Source organism: Sceloporus occidentalis, unplaced genomic scaffold (genome assembly GCF_023333645.1).
Source record: "Sceloporus occidentalis isolate IW3139 unplaced genomic scaffold, rSceOcc1.0.p SCAF_7, whole genome shotgun sequence".
Taxonomy (NCBI): domain Eukaryota; kingdom Metazoa; phylum Chordata; class Lepidosauria; order Squamata; family Phrynosomatidae; genus Sceloporus; species Sceloporus occidentalis.
The window spans coordinates 17,148,409-17,169,665 of record NW_028316987.1 but is presented as its reverse complement, the minus strand read 5'-3'; the positions used below and the strand labels follow the sequence as shown (position 1 = coordinate 17,169,665).

Here is a 21,257-nt window from a genome sequence, read left to right as displayed (position 1 = left end):
ATCATGGAAAGTCATGACTGACTCAAAAAGACATTAATTCTTGGAAAGGTAGAGGGCAGTAAAAGAGAGGCAGACCACATGCCAAATGGATAGACTCAATCAGGGAGGTCATGGGCATGAGTCTACAGGAATTGAGTAGAGCCGTGGAGGGTAGAGGATCTTGGAGATGTCTCATCCACAGGGTCACCATGAGCCAACGACAACAACAACAAATTTATGTGCGGACTCATTTAGCAATTGATTCAATGGGTTGACTCTCATATGCCTTCAAGTTATTTCCAACAAATGACAACCCTAAAATCCTCTATCATGGGATTTTCTGGGACTGAGAATGTGTGTCTTGCACAAGATCACCGAGGGGGTTTCCATGGAAAGTAGGAAATCAAACCATGATCTCCAGTTGATATTAACCAGTAGAAGCCAGATCTTTGCATGTAAAGCAAAACCACTGAGCTATAGCCCTCTCCTTGGGGGGGGGGGGGGGTGTCACACAATTAAATTGACAAATACTAAGCACATAACAGAAGAAAGTAATTCTTCACACAACACATGAATAACATGTGACACTTGCTGCCACAAGGTGCAGTAATAGCTACTGCATCAGATGAAAGACCTTTTAGCTCTGGTGGCTGTGATGACATTCAGAGAGGGTGGGCTGTTCAGAAGCACCTGGTTGACCTTTTATGGAAACAGAAGGCAAGATTAGATGGATCCTTACCTGAGCTGGAAAGATTGGTATTATGTCCTTAAATCTGACCATTCTTATCCTCCTCACTTAGGTTCTGCTGAATACTATCTGCGTCCCTTCTTGGGTTGCTTGCGAGGCCTACATATGAATGGGGTGACTCTCAACTTGGAAGGGAAGGCCAATGAGACAGAGGGGGTGCTAGTGAACTGCACTGGACATTGCCGGAACCCCTTGGTACCATGCCGGAACCATGGCATTTGCCTGGAGCATTACAGCCACTACACTTGCAATTGTTCTGTTTCTGCCTATGAAGGACCATTCTGCAATCGAGGTAAGAACTGGATTCAAAGGAAGGAGGGTTGGGGAGATGTTTTGGGGTTTGGAATGTGTAGCAAAGCAAGGAGAGGTGGGAGATGTAGAAAGCAGCCCTCCTTTTCCTTGAGCTCTGACTGTCCTAATCACTGTTGTGTTTTCCTTTTGGCAGACATTGGTGCTTACTTTGAGACAGGCACTTGGGTGCGTTATGATATCCTGACAATGCCCTTGTACGTGGTACGAGAGTTCGCAAACATAGTCCATCAACCACTTCAGCCGCTCCCTGGCTACAACCTGACTGGGGAGGAAGTGGGGCTTAGCTTCCGCACCGCTTCAGCTCCTGCTGTCCTGCTTTACGTCAGCACCTTTGTCCGTGATTACATGGCCATTTTGATCCGTGAGGATGGTGAGCATAATCAAGGATAGATGCTTTCTCCCTGTGGCTTCCAGCTCTTGACTCTTTCCTGTACCCACCCAGCCATTTCATTAACTTGACAGAGCCTCTTCCTTTCCCTTCCTTTGAGCTATCAGCAGAGAGGTGGGAGACTTTTCTCCACCTTACCACACCTAGGCCCAACATATCTATATGGGAAGGAATAAGAGTCCCATCAACTCTCTAGATAGGTTCATTAAAACCATGAAGCTCAAAAAGAGTGTGTGTTTACATTTTTATGAGCTTCATGGTTTCAAATAATATTCATTTTCTAAAACACATATGACTTTTTAGCCTGATATTCTCTTGTATTTGTTGACATCAGTCTTAGTTGTGAAATTTCCCCCTCCCTCCCTCTCTCACTCACACACACACTCAGGAGAGATGCCAACAAATACAAGAGGATGTCACTGAGGCTAAAGAGCAGTCTCAAAGAAATTGAAAGTTTTTTTTTTTAAATGGGGATACGATGTTGGACAAAACAGATAAGAATAATGATAGTATAAGGAGTATAGTATTTAAGACATAAAGACTTCTCTTCACCAGTTGTTTAAAATATTTAAAGCAGAGATGTGCTGCTACTGTAGGAGCAGGGGCAAGTGTTCATTCCTGGGTTGAGGAGCAATGTGCTGAAAAACGCAGTCGTGACCAGAAGTCATTTTTGCTTCTGACTTCCAGGTTTGGCACATCTCTTTAAGAGGTCTGTAGGTGTTTTAGAGCTGGGGGTGTTGGAGTATTTCAGAAATAATTTGCCTTGTTTTGGTAGAAACAAACCCAGTTTTTGAAATAAAGCCTGGAGCACAAAAAGAGCCCCGGGAAGAGGCCATGCAGCACATTAGGCACAGGATTCCCACTTCTCTCTTAGGGAAAAGAAAGCCTGTGAGTTGGTTGGACCATCAGAAAAAGAAAATCAGGAAAACATGTGTTAGGGTTCTCTGTACTACTTTTGCCTAATTTCCACCCCCTTCCCCAGAACTAAGACAGAAGCAGAGAATCCAGTGAGCAGTTAGACCCCCCCCCCCTTTCTTGTACTCAAAACTTCACCCTCCTAACCCCACCTATGCCACCGTATGAGGATTATCTGGGTCCCCCTCCATTCTCCTGCCTGAGCTGGATGGGACTTCTTGAGACCACCTTTTATTTAAAGAACTTGCTGCCACCACCTGATCAAGAACGCACTGGGACATTGCTGGGGATCCCACTGGCACTTCTCTTGCTGACCATAGGAAAGGACTGGGCTAAGCTAAGATACATGAAAAGAAGTGCAAGAGAGGCAGAGTACTTTTAATGAACAGGCTTTATTCTAACTAAGGAAATTTTATAGCAAAAGGATATCTCTTCACATGAAGAACCATCTTGTTCTTCATGTACAGTTAGAAGTTTCAGGATATACAATCAATTATTTCAGCCAAATCAAAAAAATATTCAAAATATCCTGACGCAACTGGCTAATACATTCCGGTGGGATTTGTAGTCCTTGATGTTTCTGGATAGCTGGGAGACTGGACTCCAAGTCCAGAGCACTTGCATAGACTTCATTAAGTTAGAGAGATCCAGAGACAAATCCATAGTCCTTCAGGTTTTTAAAATCTTCTGCTCAGAAGCATGTTGAAGGTTCAGGTTCGCACTTCTTCCCAACTGGTTATCTCACTGGCAATTGCTGTCTCATCACCTGTGATACTAAACCTTATTAAAATACAACTGTCCCTCCCCCCTCACATTTAACCCTTCGTTACCTATGAAGAAGCTTTGAATAATGAGAAGGACTTGGGAGGACTTCCCCATTATCACAGCATGTATAATATATGAACATCTGCACCAAGGAGTATATAGGATAATGTTCCTGAAACTTTCACCAAGTTACAAACCCCATGATTACATAGGATACAGCCATGGCAGTTAAAGTGAAATCATAGTGCTGTATTTGTGTAATGTGAAAGGACTCCAGGTCAAAAGATTTTTTTTTTCAGAGTTTTCCCATAGCATCAGGGAAGGCACATTTTATCTTAAAGCCAAAAAAACTCCAAAACAAAACAAAAACAACCCACAGTTCTGTCAAGTTTTCATCATCACCACCACTAGCAAAGGTTGTATAAAGTTAATGTGTCTAATAAATGCCCATACAAGAAAAAACTATTACAAAGTACTTTCCATTATAGTAGGGATAGCTCACAACTTTGATGACCAATATATTGTTGTCAAGAATCAATGGACTCCCCCTCACCATTTCTCATCTAAGTAGAATTTGGTGTTACCCAGTTAAATTGATTGTCAATAGCTCTGAGACAGACTGAAAACAGTGCAGGTTGAGTCTCCCTTGTCTGAAATGCTTAGGGCCAGAAGTGTTTGGAATTTTAGATGAGGGAGAATTTTGGAATAGTTGTATCTACATAATGAGGTATCTTAGAAATTGGACCCAAGTCTAAACATGAAATTCATTTATGCTTCATATACACCCTATATACATAGCCTGAAGTTAATTTTATACATATAGTTGGCCCTTTGTATCCGTGGATTCTTTATCCATGTGTTCAGATATCCATGGCTTGAATATATATACCAAAATGGATACCAAAATCCATGGATGCTCAAGTCCCATTAAGTACAATGAATAGTAAAATGGTGTCTCTTACATAAAATGATAGAATCAAGGTTTGCTTTCTGGAAAATATATTCCAGAAAGCAAACCTTGATTCTACCATTTTATGTAAGGGACACCATTTTACTATCCATTGTATTTAACCAGAGGCCATAGTGGCTGGGAGTTATAGCCGAAATAAGTTTCCAAGTTCTGCCTAGTTCACATGTAATCAGTTACCTGGAAATTCTGCTGACAATTTACCTTCCTTTCTTATGCATGGTTTGTGGGGTTGGGAGCAGATGTCAGCCTCCTTGTATTTGATGCTTCTCTTACAGGCACTCTACAGCTCCGTTATCAACTGGGCACACTTCCTTACATTGTGGCCCTAAGCACACGCTCAGTGGCCGATGGGCATCCACACCAGATCAACATCACTCGAGTGAATCGAACTTTGTATACACAGGTATAAAGCTTTGGGGGCTTTTGGTGGGGACTTGATGGAAAAGGGAATGGAGCAATCCTGTTGATGTTGTTAGATAAAAGGAGGCCTTTCTGCCCATGGGCAAATGAGCAGCAACAAGCAGGTGCCCACACATCTTTGTTGTGATTTAGATCACCTTTGGAGTGTTACATCCCTCTTCTGTCTCTCTTTTTCTCCCTCTAGTTGGATTACTACCCTACCGTTGTGCATCAGTTCTCTCTCTTTGTGGACAGCAAACTTGATTCCCCCAAGGCACTATATCTTGGCCGTTTCATGGGTGAGTGAGATTAATGGATCATGCCCATTCCTGGCACCTGTTCACAGTTTCTTGGATGTTCTTCCTTGGGGTAGGAATTGTGCAGCCCACATGTTGCATGTGGTCTGCTAAGGTTCTCGGTGTGGCAGACTCAAGTCATCTATGAGTGAAAATCTTTTTTGGCCCCAAACTGGGCAACCACTCACACAAAGAAATTTTTCATTTTAAAGCTTTTAAAGTTTATAGAGAACATACATTTTGAGGGTCCTCAAAATAGCCATCTTTAAGCAAAAACAGGTATGGCCGCTTCCTATATCACATAAATGGGTGGTTGCAGCCTGCAGTAATGCAGAGATATGGAGGAAATTGCACGGGAGCACCTTTGGACATCACTTGCTTGCCATCCTCTGTCCTATATTTCCTTTACAACCTTCCCAACATAAATGTGACGTCCTTGTTTGTGGGTGCAGTCTTTCTTGGTCTTCTGGCTCATGAATATGGATTTTTTAAATTAAAAATAATTTCTTAGCTGGGTCTCAAGAGCATAGTCTCCCCAAGCAGTTTATAATGTAAAAGAAAACTAAAATTGTGATCAGAAGACACCCCTCTTGTTTTGGAGCAGTTTTTTGGGGTGGGATAAGGAGGAGAGAAAGGAGTGTGCATTTCTGAACCTGTTCTGAACATGTCCTTGTTTTCTATGTTCCACAGAGACGGGTACAATCGACCCTGAGATTCAGAGGTACAACACACCAGGTTTCACTGGTTGTATCTCAGGAGTGAAATTCAACAGTATTGTACCCTTAAAAGCCATCTTTCGGCCCAGTGGCAGCAACCCCATAACTCCTTATAGCATCAAGGGACGGCTGGTGGAATCTAACTGTGCCTCTATGCCTTCCAGTTATATTGAAGTACCCCCTGAACTTGATCCCTGGTACATTGAACCAGGTAAGGCACTTTAACGTGGGGAATGTTTGGAGTCGGAAAGAGCTACTGTGGAAAAGATTTGGCCTTAATCTTTTCTGGAGCTCTAATCTTACAAAGGTAGAATAAAGAGGGACTTGGATGGTAATAAGGCAACCAGCTAAGGTTGCTTTTTGTCTTCCTTCATGAAGTCCTGCTAATACGTTTGGGCCTCGATCTTGTCTCAAGCATATCTCTGTTCTTTCATTCGGGATGTGGGAGGACAGGACCTCAGTGGCCATAGCAGGATCTCTGGAGGGTATCTCCAGATGCTTTGGACTTCAGTGCTCAGGCGGTCTAGCTAGAAATCATAGGTGCTGTAGTATACAGCATCTGGAGAGTTGAAGTTTCTCATCACCACACTATGTGAATGGACTGAGTCAGTGAGGTCAAATGCTTCATAGCAAATGTTCCAGAATGTTAAATCTCTGCCAGTTAAAAAACAAACTTTCATGTGTCTTCTGTGTCCTTCTAGTGGAGTTCTTGTACATCCATGATGATGGCTGGGTTGCAATTGTCATTGGAGGTGAGTGTTGTGTTAGGAGCCATGTGATATTTGAACTCCTTTGGCCAGTGACAGTTATGGGCAGGGGTCTAATGGGATGCCGTGAGACTTTGACCCCAGGTTGTTCTGTTGCCTACTCTTGTTCTTAAATTACTTTTGTTCTCTCCTTTCCTTTGTCACTTCCCTGCCTCTCCCCACAGTTATCTTTTTTCTACTTCTGCTCCTGGCGGCTGCCCTCATCTTAATGTACCTGCACCATCACCGTTACAAGGGCTCGTATCACACCAACGAGCCAAAGGCCATCCAGGACTACAATAGTGGTGGTGGGAGCAGCAGTAGTGGAGGTGGTGGTGGAGGAGGAGGACCGGCTGCTCCCACGCCTGCAGCTAAGCCAGTTGCTTCGCGAAAGGATCAAAACTTGCCACAGATCCTGGAGGAGTCGAAAACAGAATAGCCAACTGGAGCCCCAAGGGTTCATCCTCCAGTCATCGGTGCTGGCTGCAGCCTCTTGGCAGGACCAAACCTGAACTGCCATCTGTGCCACTTGCTAGGAGGCTGTCTCCCCCACTCCCAAATCTCCTCAACCATCCCTGCGAGATGGCCTGCCTGGTGCTTTGCCTTGTCTCACCTGCACATCTTATGGAGTTTTGCCGCATTGCCCAATTGGACCCAATGTCACCCAGGAGGCATCCAATCAAAGATTCCCCCTCCCCATTTTTTGAAATAACCTGATTCCTACCAAATGTATTTCACACGATTGAGGGAATTTGGTTGGTGCCTGGGCAACTACCAAAGTCTTTCTTCTCCTCCACTCCACTTCTTCACACCACTCCTCTTTGGGCAGTGTGGTTTCTTTCTTCAAACAAGATGGGATGGCAAAGGAGTGACATGCAGCAGGCTGTGTCAACAGCCTCTTTTCCAGTTTGTCAGACTTGGTTTCAGCTAAACTTCAGAGCTCCTTCTAATTGGAAGAGATGTGACTGTCAGTACTGCACTTTCTTCTTTTTATTTTTATTTTTAAGGAACAAGGGAAAATGCAATGCAATATCCATGCTGGCCTTCTCACATGTTGATTCGCTAGCACATAGTCTTCCTGCTTAACTGCTTAGCATTTTAAAAAAGCCATTAGTCAAGCCATGCAATATAGCATATTTAGATTGTGGCACATTATATTGTGCCCTGAAAGAAACCAATGTGCAATATAGGTATCTGCCTGCAGTATATATGTGCAGCTGTAGCGCATGGAAGAATCACTCGCACTTTGCTACCACTTGCTGCTTTTCGTAAATCAGGGTTTTGAGAATTTTAAATTCTTTCTACTTTTTTTTTTGGTTGTGAGTTATTAGAAAAGTTTTTTTATTCTATCAGTTTGTATAAAAACACAAAAGCAGAAGTCTGTTTTAAAGTGAAGTGCTGTTGTCTGTGGTCTGTAGTTTGCTACTTTGGGGGAGGATGTTTTGCTCCATGTGACTTCCAACCTTCTTCTTTCCTTACCTTGACAGCTAAGTTCACTTGTGACTTGTATGAGAAGATATTGTAGCAGGGGCCAAATGCATTTATTTTATCCAAAAGGCCTGGGCTTAAACCTGGGCAGTTTATTTTTTCTAAAGAGCTGTTTGTTTAGACAAAATGTGAAGGTTACCATAAATAAATAAACTAAAGGAAAAAAGGGCAGGGTGGTACAATTGTGATCAAACATCTTTGGGGTCAGCAGAGATGGCACCTCGCTGAGCCATTGGCAGTAGACCACTTAAGGCCAATTTGATTCTTTGCAGCACTTGTTGCAGTTGGAATGTTTTGTCTTCCATGGGACATAGAAAGTAGGTCTTGTCCTCAGGCAAAGATATACAGGTTGTAAAATTCAAAGATAAGTGTTTTTCTGTAGAGAAAACTTGTACAAGAGAGCAATTTTGTGTCCAGGGGAGAGCAGGAGGTGCCTGGGCAGCATCTAGCTGCAGTTTTACATCTGTAGGCAGGCAGAAAAGAGCTGACATTGTCCTCTTAGATCCCCTGCAAGTATAAACATATAGCTATAGCAGCATGCTCCAGTAGTAGGAAGCTGCCTTCTGGCATATGTGCAAAAATGAGTTCACAACATGTTATGTTTCACAAGGGCCATATATGACCCTATCTATGGTCTCCCATTCAGTTCATACAGACATTTGAGTTTGCTTTGAGGTAAAACCTTTTCGTTTTTGCTCCCAGCTGAAAAGAGGCTACTAAATTGTAGCTAATGTTACTGATTTGGCATCATGGACAGGCACACACTGCTACTGCAGGGCTGTTGTCAGAAAGAGCTGTTGTGATAAACAATATTTCAGATCCAAATTACCAGCAAAGTGGGAGTCTGCTAGGCAGCCTTCAGGTCAGTAGCCACCAGCAGAAAAACAGACATGCTGCAATCAATATGGATATGGTAGGATGGATCAAAACTCACTTTGCAGTCAAGGCCCCTGATTTAAAGTGACATTGCTTTTACCCAAAGAATCAATATGTTGGGCTGAGAACTGTAGCATCAGAAGACAATGCAGCAATGTAGCATCAGAAAACAGGCTTGCTACAGCTATAGAAGTGATGGGTGTTTCGCTCTGCTGGGATGCTTTCCAAGTCTCCAACAAGCACAAATTATGTTGCATCAAAAACCTGAAGAAAACCTTTTGTATAAGTCATCAAATGCCAGTCTGAAACGGATAATCTTACTACTATAATGATGCTTTTCTTGTTTGAAACAGAGGCATGGGCCTTTCTCCCTTCCTGTTCTCTTGCACAGGCCTTGCATTTATCAGGTAGCAGTACACAAAATGGTCATTCTTATTCCTCAGTGCTGAAAGCAACCATAAAATGAGCCAGACCTAATTCAGCAGTCACTACAACTTTATTAAGACAAACTTTTACAAGCTGTAATATAAAGTGCACATAATTTGTCAGCAGCAAAGCACAGAGTCACAAGCAGCTCAAAGAGGGAGAGGGTAGATTACATGTTGCTTAGAGTAGCCCCTTTTTCATTTCGTAAGAGCAATTCCACAAAGTTCAGAGAGCAAGTGAGGGAAACCATACATGAGCTCTATAGTATGTGCCACACTTTGTCACTAAAAGCAATGGAAAGGGACTGCATCTCTACCCTGCTCCAACTCTAGTGCTGTGCCTCAAAAGTGTCAAGCGATACAGACTTGTATTACAATATATAATGCACTATGGATGTGAGGTCTAAAACACCCATGAGTTGCAAGAACAATGCCTCCATGAGTCAAGGTACTTTTGCAAATATAGACAGACAGAACACCCACTACTGTAGATCTGGCCCCTGACAAAATATTAGACATGCATCACTTCAGGTCACAGACTGGTTCAGCACTGACTACCCGCTGAAAGGACAAGAGTGGCTTCATCAAACAGTTTGGCACTTCAATCAACTGGCCTAAGAATGAAAACCAGCCCACCCCAATCTGTTGCCACTTTCTGGTCAAACTCCACAGCCTCAAGGAAGACCCAGAATCTTACTCTAAGCTATGTGACCTTTCCTGAAAGAAAAGGTCAACTGCAAGTGCAACAGAATTGGGTTGCTATGACCCCTGTAGTGGAAAACTGTGTGTGTGTGTGTGTGTGGGGGCAAGCCCAGTGGCATATCTGTTAAGATAGTGCTGTACTTTCTTGAGAATGATGAATTTGTATTTTTTTAACTTATAATATCCATATTTCAGTCCAACAGTTCCAGTCTGACGAAGCAGACTGGACTTTGGGGTTTGCATCTGGAGTGCCTTCTTTTGGCAGTCACAATAAACAAGGGTAAGTGTGTTGAGATCTCTGCTGAGACCAAGCAGAAATTCTCAATTAGTGGACTGTATTAAAGAAGCTGGACCAGAAACTGGCAATAACATGGCACCATTTTCTCATGTCCATCTTAGAAGCAGCAAAAAAACAGAAAATGAATATGCACACTTGACTGCCACTAGATTCTGTAGGTGAGCTGCTATATGGAAAGATTTCTGCTTGTTCCACCACAACTATTTAGTAGCAAAGCAAAAGTGACTGGGGGAGCTTTATTTAGTTCTTTCTGTGGCTGGCATCTTAAAAAGGCTGAAGAACTCTTGGCTCCTCAACAATAGCATACTCACACCTGGAAGCCCTTTCCCCTGATCTCAGATGGCAAACAATAGGTTTCAGTTGCAGGGTAGTGAAGGCACACTAAACATGCTCAGAGTCACTGTTAAATATTGCTTCCTATGTTCCAGAGATGCATGCTTGGACAGGGGAAGGGGGTCAGTCAGTTAACAAAGTGATTTGTAGAGGGGGAAATAGCTAAAAGTTTCACACTCGGACAACTATGGCCAACTATCTTGATTGGGAGTGATTTGAAAACCTTAACTAAGCCAAATGGTGTTCTTTGTGTAATTAAGATGCCCCAGCTAAACTTTCTATGAAGCTGTGCATACTACTTCCATCAAAAGTAATAAAATAAAACATGACTTCTATTTTTATTCTCTTATTCTCAAACACTAACAAAAGCAGATGCTCTATCCCAGAGAGGGAGGAAGGGAGAGAGACTATCTTGGTTTGACACAAAGATCCAGTCTACTGCCAACACCTGTAAATACCTTCAAAAGTGCAATGAGTCAGGTCTTATCATTAGTTTGTGGTTAAGCAACTAATGTAGGATTTTATAAGGTATTCAGTTTCCAGATGCTACAGTAAACCACACTCTGAACTGGAGATGGAGTCAGCTTTCCACTCCCTACAACTCAGAAGGAGTCCAGCTCCCTGCTGCTGGCCTAGCTGGAGTGAATTATTCTAAAGTGCATAATAATAGCTTATTTTATATATGGCTGGGTGGGGAAAATCTTGGTTTTAAGGGGGGAGAAATTAGCAAATTATAATCTTCATCTACCTAGAAAACATCCATTCATCCATCTCCCCTCAGTATGTCCAATTCAGAAATATCCAGGAATTTTTTTATGAAAAAAATAATCTTAAATAACAACCAAAACCCAAAATCCCACAGGAATCAGGCAGAGAGAAGATAAATAGCCTCCCTGTTGAAGAGGGAATGGGAGTGTTATCAATATTACTATGACCAGATAAAAGGGATTCTGCAACTCTCAACCAGCAAGAAAAAGAAATGTCTCACAACAGCAGTTCTTCAGCAATTTGTCCATCTCCCAAACCATACCATATATTGATGAGGTGAATCAACAAGATCCAAGAGGACAACAAAGGTAGCAACTTTGGACCCCACCTCCCAGGTTCCTTGAACCTCTACTGCCCACTTTCACTCCTTTTGCTCATCACAAGTAGTCCCATACGAATTCTACTCCTGCTCATTCTCTCTACCTCAGTCTACAAATTCACTACCCCACAGAACCTATGCATAGCACTTTATGATCTATCCTCCCCTGCTGGAGGGGTTATCTTGTGTTGAGGTTCTACCTGCTCTTGCGTGGAGACCTCTCCAGCTGAAACCAATCCCAGAGCCTTCCCCACAAAGCTGATTATTCATAGGCCTTGGAACGAGAATCTTACAAACACTGGAGAAGTGGGCCTCTCCATTTTCTTCTCTGAAGAGGGGTTGGTCCCCACAAAGCTATTATTCACAGGCCTTGGAACAAGAATCTTACAAACACTGGAGAAGTGGGCCTCTCCATTTTCTTCTCTGAAGAGGGGTCCAGGTGGAACAAAGCTCTCACGACACACACAGCAATGAGGAAAGCAGCATGGATAGGGTATGGTGATGCTGGCTCGGAGCACTGTGACATGGCAATGAGTCAGACTATGTCAGTCTCTCTTTCTATGCCAACATATTTGAGTGCATCTGCCTGGCTATACCTGGGGGAAAAGGGAAATAGCTATGAACAAGCATGGTTCTTCTGTGAAGACTCTAGAACAGCATCTCAGAACCTTATGACGCCCAATACTGGGAGTTGGCACTTTCCCCTTCTTTCTCACACACACTCACCTGTAATCAAAAAAGAGCTCTTCACCAGCTTGGATAGCTCTCTTGGCAAAAATCCCAATACGGTGGTCTCCATTCACCATCACCACTGTTTTGAAAGCAAGAGAAGTGAAATCAGCTGCCCAATCTCATCATTGATGTGATTAACTGCTCCACCATAACCCAAGTCCTCACAGCCACCCACCTATCAACCAAACACGTGGTCCTAAGTTCAAAACATTTCCAGGTTACAGAAAGAAGAATTTTCAAGAGGACTCCAGGTATCTCCACAGCTGAGATTTGCTTTTATACAAAATGATAAACCAGTAGAGAACTGGGGCCTGGTTAATCCAATGGATATTTCCCTACTTCTTATTTACAACATACTGGAAACCTGCATACATTAACAAAAAGGCAGGATTCTTGTAGATTCCAGCTCAAGCTGCTGGATTTATGAAGTTCTCACTGGGCATTCTGTAGGTGACTACATTCCATCCCCAGCAGTGGCTGTGAAAGTACGAGAAACTAGATTATGGATTATAGTTACAAAATACGAAGCCTTCATCCCATCTAGGTTCTCATCCCTCCCCCAAACCTCCAGCCTCAAGATGCTAAACCATAGTTTTTGTATTCCTGGAATCCCCCAAATCCTGTTCTATGACAGTCCAGCCATGATAATAGTTGTGATGAAGATATCTGACCTTTAAATTAAAAACCAAATATGACATCATGGTCCATGTGGCCTAGGTTTGAAACAGGAGGATTGACATGATCCTATTATTTAAATTTATATTGGTTTTCACTTTAGAGGCTTATTTCAGGGTGGAGGGGAAATACACAAGGAGGGAAGATACCTAAAACTAGCAATTTATGGCCTTACCTTTAGCGTAACAGTTGGGATTGACAGAGTGGTTTGCGAAACGGATTTTATTGCCTTTGCGAGTAGCGTCAACAACAAAATCTGTCCAGACAGGAAGAGAAGCTGAACTAAAACTAATAATAGTAAATCCTGCTGCAAAAGCTGATTTACTTTAGCTAAATACTCCCCAAAGCAGAGGTGGGAGTTTTGGATCCCACCCTCCAGATGTTATCCTACAAGTTGCTTCCTCTCCTACTCTCTTTTCCATTACTCAAGGTTGTAACACAGAGCTGATTCTGGAGCTCTGTCTTGCCCCAATGTAGTCATTTACCATTATTGAGGTTGAAGAGGAAGCTGGACATATACTTGTCATAGACCTTCCCACGTCGGTCGGCCTCATCTTGAGAGATGAGCTGGACAAAGGAAGGAAACAGATGAAAAATGAGTGATCAAAGAAGTGAACCAAGCAAATAAAGGACTTAATTAGGGCAGTGAAAGGGCTTAAGTACCCATAGACAACAAAGACCAGCACATCTCCTCAATAGAATAGCGCATGGAGCCTCATTCTGCAAGAGAATTGGCGCTCAAGGGTGGAGCAGGTCAAAAAAGTAATTTGACATACATCCAGGACTCAGAACTATGGTTCACAGATTTTTGTGGTTGAGAGGGACAAGACAGAGAAATTTTCATTTTGGATCTACTCAGAAAAGGTAAGCTTGTTTCCCTTTTTCTTACCTCAACAAAATATACGTACTACCTGGCAGCTCCCAGTGGCAATTCCCACAACTGAAACATGGTGGGGGGGGGGAGCTGTAGAGGAAGTTGTAACTTGCAGAGTACACACTGCCTCCCTAACTCACCTCACCACAGTACTCAGAGATAAATTCATTCTTCTGCACAGCCTCCTTGATGAAGGTTCCCCAACCTGCAACATCTGATGGGGCCAACAAGAGGTGCTAAGAAGAGAAGAGAAGGAAGGTGCTTCAGCCTATACTGCGGAGCACTTAGGAAAGAGGTAAAATATCACAGACACACACCGAGACTCACAGGGATTGAAGGAAACAGTTTACTCCACATCTCCTCACTAACAAGATATAATTGAATTACAGCACTTCAGCTAAATGTCTACCATCCATTTTTTATTAATTAGATGACACTATAGCATACCTTCTTGTCCCACTTGTACAGTCAGCCCTCTGTATTTACAGGGGTTCCATTCCAGACCCCCTGCAGATACCAAAAGTAGTGGAACCTGAAGTGCCATTACTATCAATGCACATGTGATGTGCACATGACTGCCTTAGTGCCATCCCATTCATGTGCCACCATTGACAATAACGGGCAGGGCCACCCAAGGATGCTCTAATCCACGGATGGCTAGCCCACTGATGTTCATGTAACTTTTATGTTTCCTTTACGTTGGAGTGTAATGCTTCCTGTATACATGTGCATTTGGGACTCAACAATTTACATCTCCTCACCATCCTATAGCCTTCAAACTCTACCAGCCTCCCTATCCACTCACTGTGTGACACTGCTTGCCCCATTTCTTGCACATACCTTCTTGAGGCCTCGTTGGATGCTGCAATTTTTGCATGAGACCACTTTGGAGTCCCAGTGTTCTGAGGCTCCACATGTCAGGCAGAGATCTGGGTCACATTCACGCACAGCTAGGTAGCATGGACATTGCTTGGTGTTGCACTGGGTTTTACACCGACAGCCAGGAAATCGGTTTTGGCCTTGAAGGAGAAACAGAGACACTTTTTAAAAAGGACTGCCTGTAACATGGGTGAAAAAATGGAACCAACCCACATAAAGAAGAAGTGCCCAATCTTATTATAAAGCCATAGGACAAAATGTGTAAAATCTAGCCTACTGCCTTGTTCCTTACAGTCAGGATTGCACTGGCAGAACTTCTCACAGAAATTCTGGGTCATGATGCAAGGACAGGAGCTGTCACAAGGGTGGTCTGGGTGGTCACAGGGCTGGTAGTTGTACACTTGAGTGGATGAATTGTCTGCCAAAAGAGGATTGTGAAAAAGCTGTGAGCCAAGTTATCATGAAAATTCAGTATAGGTTGAGTCTCCTTTATCCAAAATGCTTGTTTTGGATTTGGCTTTTTTTTGATTTTGGAATATTTTTATATACATAATGAGATTATCTTGGAGATGGGAGTCAAGTCTAAACATGAAATTCATTTATGTTTCATATAAACCTATACATATAATCTGGAGGTAATTTTATACATAATATTTTTAATAATTTTGTGTATGAAACAAAGTTTGTTTACACTGAACCATTAGAAAGCAAAGGTATCACTGTCTTAGCCACCCATGAACAGTTTTGGATTTTAGAGTAGTTCAGATTTCAGAATTCCAGATAAAGGAGACTTAGTCTGTATAAAGTGCAGGCTCAAACATCAGCAGATGGCAAAATGACTTGCATACACAGGGCCTTGCCAAACTTCAGCCAGAGCTGGAATGTGGCAGAAAAACAATGTCAACTTGGATTACTGGAGTGACTTTCAAAATACCAGATGTTGGCATTTGTGGCTTTCCTCTTTTAGGGTTTTGATTTCTAGCACTTAGCATTATGAAAGAATACTTGGTTGGAGTTCAACAGTACTAGGTTACATCTTGGGAGAAACAATGTACTGCCAGCTGCTTGGAACACCCCACCAGTTTCTCAATAAGGTTTAGACTAATGTGGCTAATAGCTGGGTTTGGCTAAACTCCCAGAGACACTCCACTCCTACTCTCCAGAAGGAGATGGACAAGAGGCGAGTCTGGGCATTGTGCTGGGGGAACATACTTTACCTTTTTTAAGCTGTATCTTCCTACAGTGAGCAGCCCAGAGCCTTTATTGGGGATGGGGAGGAGAGGAAAAAAAAGAGAGAAAATAATGCCTATTTTAATCTAGGATTAATCCCAACAGTATTCTTAATCCCTGTGATTAAGAGTCTCACTTCTTAGCTTCTTTGTCAGATCCTTCTAACAGCAAAAGAGAAACTGGGAGAAGGGGAACAGCACAGTCAGAAGGATTAGTTTATTCTCATTCAACAACATTCAGAGACAAAGGTGGGGAGACACTACATGTCAGACTGTGATCCTCTACCTTAAACTGTGTGGAAGGGCAGAGTAAAAGGGAGCAAACTTGTTTTCTGCTGCTCCAGAGACTAGGATCCGGAGCAATGGATGCAAGCTCCAGGAAAAGAGATTCCACCTCAACATTAGGAGGAACTTCCTGACAGTAAGGGCTGTTCGACAGTGGAACACACGCCCTCGGGGTGTAGTGGAGTCTCCTGCTTTGGAGGTCTTTAAACAGAGGCTGGATGGCCATCTGTCGGGGATGCTTTGATTGGGATTTCCTGCATGGCAGGGGTTGGACTGGATGGCCCTTGTGGTCTCTTCCAACTCTACGATTCTATGATTTTTTCTGGGCAGTCATGACCTACCCCTCACTCCCTACCTTGAATCATAATCTTTATCAAGAACAATCAAGTTCTATATCCTAGTGAGGAGAGAGGAATATGTGGCCTTCCAGATGATGGTATACTCCAAAATTCATCAACCCCAGCCAGCACAGCCAATTGTCACGGATTATGGGAGTTGCAGTCCATTGTCTGCAATGTGAATTGCAAATTTTCAAAGATTCCCCACCCTATGCTACAGTACAAATATATTACTTGTATTATTATTATTATTATTATTATTATTATTATTATTATTACATTTATGAGAACTCCTCACATATCTCCCACTGGCCACATACCTGTGCTTCCTCTTCTTTTTTTGGGAGGGATTCAAGAGCTCATTAGCTGGCAGCTTTGTTATCAAGGCCTCCTTAACTGCAAACTGGAAGACCTGCCAGAAGAGACATGCAGCTCAGGCAAACTGACATTACGTTGAGGGAATGCCCACCACTGGTGAGTTGGTCCTTCCAGGCACCAGGAGGACATACCTGCTTGCATGTCTTGGTTCCCAAAAGCCGAGCAATTGAGCAGAAGTTGTTGAAGTAAGTCCCATGGAAGACGCGGAAAAGGGACTCTTCAGCCCCTGTCCACTCAACAGGCTCCACCGGCATATCAGACATAAAGGGCTGTGAAGAGGCAGGGCTCAATTTTGGCTTGGTTGGAGTCTGACAACGTGAGTTTGCCTCTAGCATAACAAGAGAACAAATTCAAATATTGGGAAAGCATGCCCCTAAAAATTGAGACCCCTACAGTTATGACCTGGGGCAGAAATCAAATCGGGTATCTGCCAAGTTACACAATCTACATCCAAAATTTTTATTCCTTGTTCTAAAAGTGTGTGGTTTGGCTATGATAAAAGAAAAGCACTGTGCACATGCTGAAGATCATTAACTTCAGACTTGAGCCAGGGCACTGAAGACAGATTTTTTTTTACTATTCTCTGGCACACTGAAGGAGCATGTTGAAAAAGCAGACTTAGGGGCTCTTTTTTAGCTGTATCGGGGCTGCGGCAACCTCACGCTGAAGCTCCAATCCGGCCTTTCCAGGGCACAAAAAGTGCTGTGTTGTATGGACGCAGCGCCAGAGAGTCTCATGATGCTGTGCGCTGTGTAGAGCAACGCATGGCATCATGGCACCCTGTGGGCACAGCCGGGGTGAATGTCATGTGGACATAACGCCCTAATTCCACCCCCAGGCTGGCCTTTTAGGCCGGTCTGTACAGGGCCTTAGATTCTCTATAGATCCTCTAAGGCATTTACTAAGTGGAAACTAACAGGCATCATGATTGCTACTACTTTGCCTTCCTCACTTCTCATAAGACAATGGGGCAATCTGTCAACGGAGTCTTACATACCAGAAGAACTGGAGGCCCAGTCATTGCCTGTATCTCTGTCGCTGTCACCTTCCTTTGCTTCACTGCTTGTGGAAGCTGAAGTGTTGGAAGAGGAGGGGGTATTGAGTGTGGGGTGTTTGCGTCGACGCCGTCCGGAGCACTTTGATCGTGGGTTGTGTAATATAGCAAATTCCTTGGCTCCTTCCTACAATCAAAATCCAGTTAAAAGCACATAAAAAAGTAAGAGATCTCAGACAGGCATTTAGTTGGCTACTAAGCTAGTCAAAAACAAAACATGGAGGGACAAGAGCAAGCATCTTTAGCTCACTGAGATTGAAAATGAACTCCACAACTTTCTGTTTCATAGAATTAAAATATCACCTTTCTACAAATTTAAACCACTTGTCTTTCCAAAATAGGACACCATACCAAATCTGCTAGTCTTAAAGATGCTGAGGGACTTCTTTTTGTTCCTTGTTTTTGCTCTTACAATCTTAATGGGGGAATCCATCCCTCTGGAATACTTCTAAATATTCTGAACATGATGGCTCCAACCCCAAACATCCTTTAATGCTTCCCCCTTCACCCCAGGCTACATATCTCTTTGCTAACTTACCAACCACAAAAAGCAGTCTGGCCCACAAGGTTCCATTTCAATCTTAGTCTCTCTGTTTTTCCGCTTGTAAACATTGGGGGTAGCATGAAATGCTAAAAGAGAGGAACCCATTTTCTTCAGTTAAAGCAAGATACTGTCAAAATAGCTTAAGGTTCTGTTCTTCAATATCAGCCCTCCCATCCTGCCAACAACACCCCTAAAACCATCATTGCAGTAAAAGGTATTGCTGCTATTGCCACCTGGTGAAAACTTGGTAACTACACTCAGATTTAAACAATCTCCAGTCTAGCACAACACTAACATGATAGGGGAGACTTTAAGAAAGGCTATGAATCCTTTCAAAGAACTCAAGAAACTGCTTGTGTACTGCCTGCATTCCTAATTGGTTTTGCAACATTTTATTATCCTTAAAACAAACTGAGGCTGTCTGTTATATGTAATCATTAGTAGTGAAAACCAATAAAAACTGTAACCGAACATCAGTTACTATGGCAGGTGAGGTGAGTGGACAGACAGGAAACAGGAGGAAAATTCCAGGATAGGTCTTTTCTCAGTTCCTAAATTGGAGAGCATGCATTTAGAGGAATGGGGTTCTGCTAGACAACAGCCACCTGATAAGACAATTTTTGCTAAGGTCTTTGAGGAACGTTTCCCATGCATAGAAAACACTTAGGACACCCCAATACTTGTTGCAGTCATGCCCAACATTCCCTTACAAGCTGAGATCCTGTCAGGAACTTACGATGTAGGAAACAGTCATATTTGAAGCAACGCCTACAAAAGAGGGTGTGGAAGGAGTGCAGGGCCTGCTCACGTTGAACAGATTTGGCAAATGGTCCATCAATGTTTGGTGTACATTCGGGAGGGAGCACACTTGGGTCAGATTCTTTTGTTAGCTCTCTGTATCTGAGGGGAGGGAAGAGAAAAATCACATGGGGCTTCTATGGTAACACCAATCACTGGGAAGAATGTCCAGATCTAGGCTGATGAACAGCTTTTATCTTATATCTATCTTTGACTTAAAAGCCACCCCTGTGTGTGCTTGCATGTATGTATATGCGTGTTTCTTCTTCGTGGTCTCTGCGAATCATACAAATGGGTTTCACTGCGCCTGCGCAGTGCTGTTTGGAAACTTCTGGAATCACTGGGCAAAGTTTACTTTGCAACATATAGAAACTTTTTGGCGGTAACTCCACCCACCCATTATAAGGTCCCTGCCTTCCCGCTCTTTTCCCCAGTTCCTTTTTTCCGCCGCACTAGCTGCTTCAGGGAACTTTCGCTCGCTCTTGCTTGCTTGGAATCACTTTCACTTTTGACCTTGGACCGTCTCTTGACCATTCTCTTTCTCCCGCCCGGTAACTTCGGACTTTTCGGCTTGATTGACCTCGTTTTGGATTCTCCTCTCAACTTGACGACTTTGGAAGGATGCCTGCACCCTTCAAGAAGTGCGACGTGTGCGGGGGCAAGGTGCTCGTTCAGGACCCTCACTCCTCCTGCCTCCTCTGCTTGGGCAAAGACCACGACCCGAAGGCTTGTTCCCTTTGCAAGTCGCTCTCCTCGCAGGCTCGAAAGAACCGTGAGTCCCGGTTGACTTCGGCTATCGCTCAGGGAAAGGTCCAGGAGGGTGGCTCTCGTCCGTCATCGGCCCCCTCTGCTCCACCGCCGGCCTCTTCTTCCCGAGCCAGCGTGTCTAGTGTGGTGTCTGCCCCGCCGACGGCAGAGTTTTCTTCCACCACTGATGTGGCCCGTGGTTCCCAGAGACCCAGTGCCACCGACAAGCCCTCCAAGCGCCCCCAGAAAACTCCGGGGCCTGAGGGTTCCGAGCCCAGGGCGAAGTCCGGAAGGGAGCTGTCTCTGGAGGGCTCGCGACCGAGGGACCGTTCAGAGGCGGAAGCCTTGGCCGTACCGGTGCCACCCTCCAAGTCGAAGCCGTCCCGACACGCCGCCGAGCTGACCGAGGCGGGGACGCCGGTGGCTCCGAAGAAGATCGTGGCTGACAAGGGCAAGTCACCCAAGCCTTCCACAGCGACAGCGGTAGTCCTCTCCGACTTGCCGGACAACCCCTTCTTTCTCCTTGACGAGACGCCTCACCCGTCCAAGAAGCGGCACTCCAAGGAGACCCTGGGGGACTCGGGCATGAAGAAGTCGAAATCCAGCCATGGCCAGAGTGGAGCTTCGACTTCCTTGAAGGGGAAGGAGCGCTCGTCTCACAAGTCTCGTGCCCCGGTGAAGAAGACTCGCTCCCCGACCAAAAAGGCTCATTCTCCTACGCCCGCTTCGTCTCGCCCGGACAGATCCTCTGCTCCGCATGCAGCTCCCCTTCTGGACACCCCGTTGCCAGCCACTGTCGACTTCGTCCACCCTGATGCGGAGGCCGTCAGAGTCGTGAGGGAGCACTCTCCCCCTCTCTCCCTCCATTCGGAAGACAACGAGCCCGGTGACGACGACGACCAGCCGCTGGACGAGGGCACCAACATGTTTTACGACTCTGAGACGGGGAGGTATTACATGTCGGTACCGAGGGAGACCGCCTTCCGCAAGTTCACCCAGCTGAACCTGCATCCTGTAGCCCCTTGGAAGGAGAAGCCCCGGACTTCGCATTCGGTGACGTCGAAACCTGATGTTCCGTCCTGTTCCGCCGCTCGCCCCGAGATGGAGTTGCCTGCCCTCCAGATTCCATCCCGTCCCGTGTCTCGAGTCCGGGCGCCTGATGTGCAGCTCTCATCAAGTTCCGACTATGATGAGGAGCCCTTGTCACCGACGGTGGATCCTTCTGGCGAGGATGACACTTCCATTCAGGCGTCTCCTCAGTGGATGCATCACCCTGAGCCG

The 21,257-nt window shown here is 44.4% G+C and overlaps 2 protein-coding genes across 6 annotated transcripts in view; one reads left to right on the top strand and one right to left on the bottom strand.

Moving 5' to 3' along the window:
• CNTNAP1 (contactin associated protein 1) overlaps window positions 1–9,083 on the top strand; it is a 45,511-nt gene extending 36,428 nt beyond the window's left edge. The window contains exons 18-24 of the mRNA XM_089532183.1: window positions 780–1,019; window positions 1,173–1,409; window positions 4,353–4,480; window positions 4,682–4,775; window positions 5,463–5,699; window positions 6,190–6,240; window positions 6,420–9,083. Of these exons, the coding sequence (XP_089388309.1) occupies window positions 780–1,019; window positions 1,173–1,409; window positions 4,353–4,480; window positions 4,682–4,775; window positions 5,463–5,699; window positions 6,190–6,240; window positions 6,420–6,673 (1,241 nt within the window). The 3' untranslated portion in view covers window positions 6,674–9,083. The remainder of the gene's footprint in view (window positions 1–779; window positions 1,020–1,172; window positions 1,410–4,352; window positions 4,481–4,681; window positions 4,776–5,462; window positions 5,700–6,189; window positions 6,241–6,419) is intronic.
• Window positions 9,076–21,257, bottom strand: part of EZH1 (enhancer of zeste 1 polycomb repressive complex 2 subunit) — a 29,219-nt gene continuing 17,037 nt past the window's right edge. For 2 of the 5 annotated variants that reach the window (XM_089532184.1, XM_089532186.1), the window contains 13 exons: window positions 19,168–19,331; window positions 18,426–18,517; window positions 17,831–18,014; window positions 16,965–17,161; window positions 16,776–16,867; window positions 15,821–15,861; window positions 14,896–15,021; window positions 14,565–14,743; window positions 13,865–13,960; window positions 13,336–13,417; window positions 13,026–13,106; window positions 12,170–12,254; window positions 9,076–12,039 (listed from right to left, as the gene is read on the bottom strand). In XM_089532184.1, the coding sequence (XP_089388310.1) occupies window positions 11,979–12,039; window positions 12,170–12,254; window positions 13,026–13,106; window positions 13,336–13,417; window positions 13,865–13,960; window positions 14,565–14,743; window positions 14,896–15,021; window positions 15,821–15,861; window positions 16,776–16,867; window positions 16,965–17,161; window positions 17,831–18,014; window positions 18,426–18,517; window positions 19,168–19,331 (1,480 nt within the window). In that variant the 3' untranslated portion in view covers window positions 9,076–11,978. The other 3 variants (XM_089532187.1, XM_089532188.1, XM_089532189.1) reach the window with 3 other exon arrangements.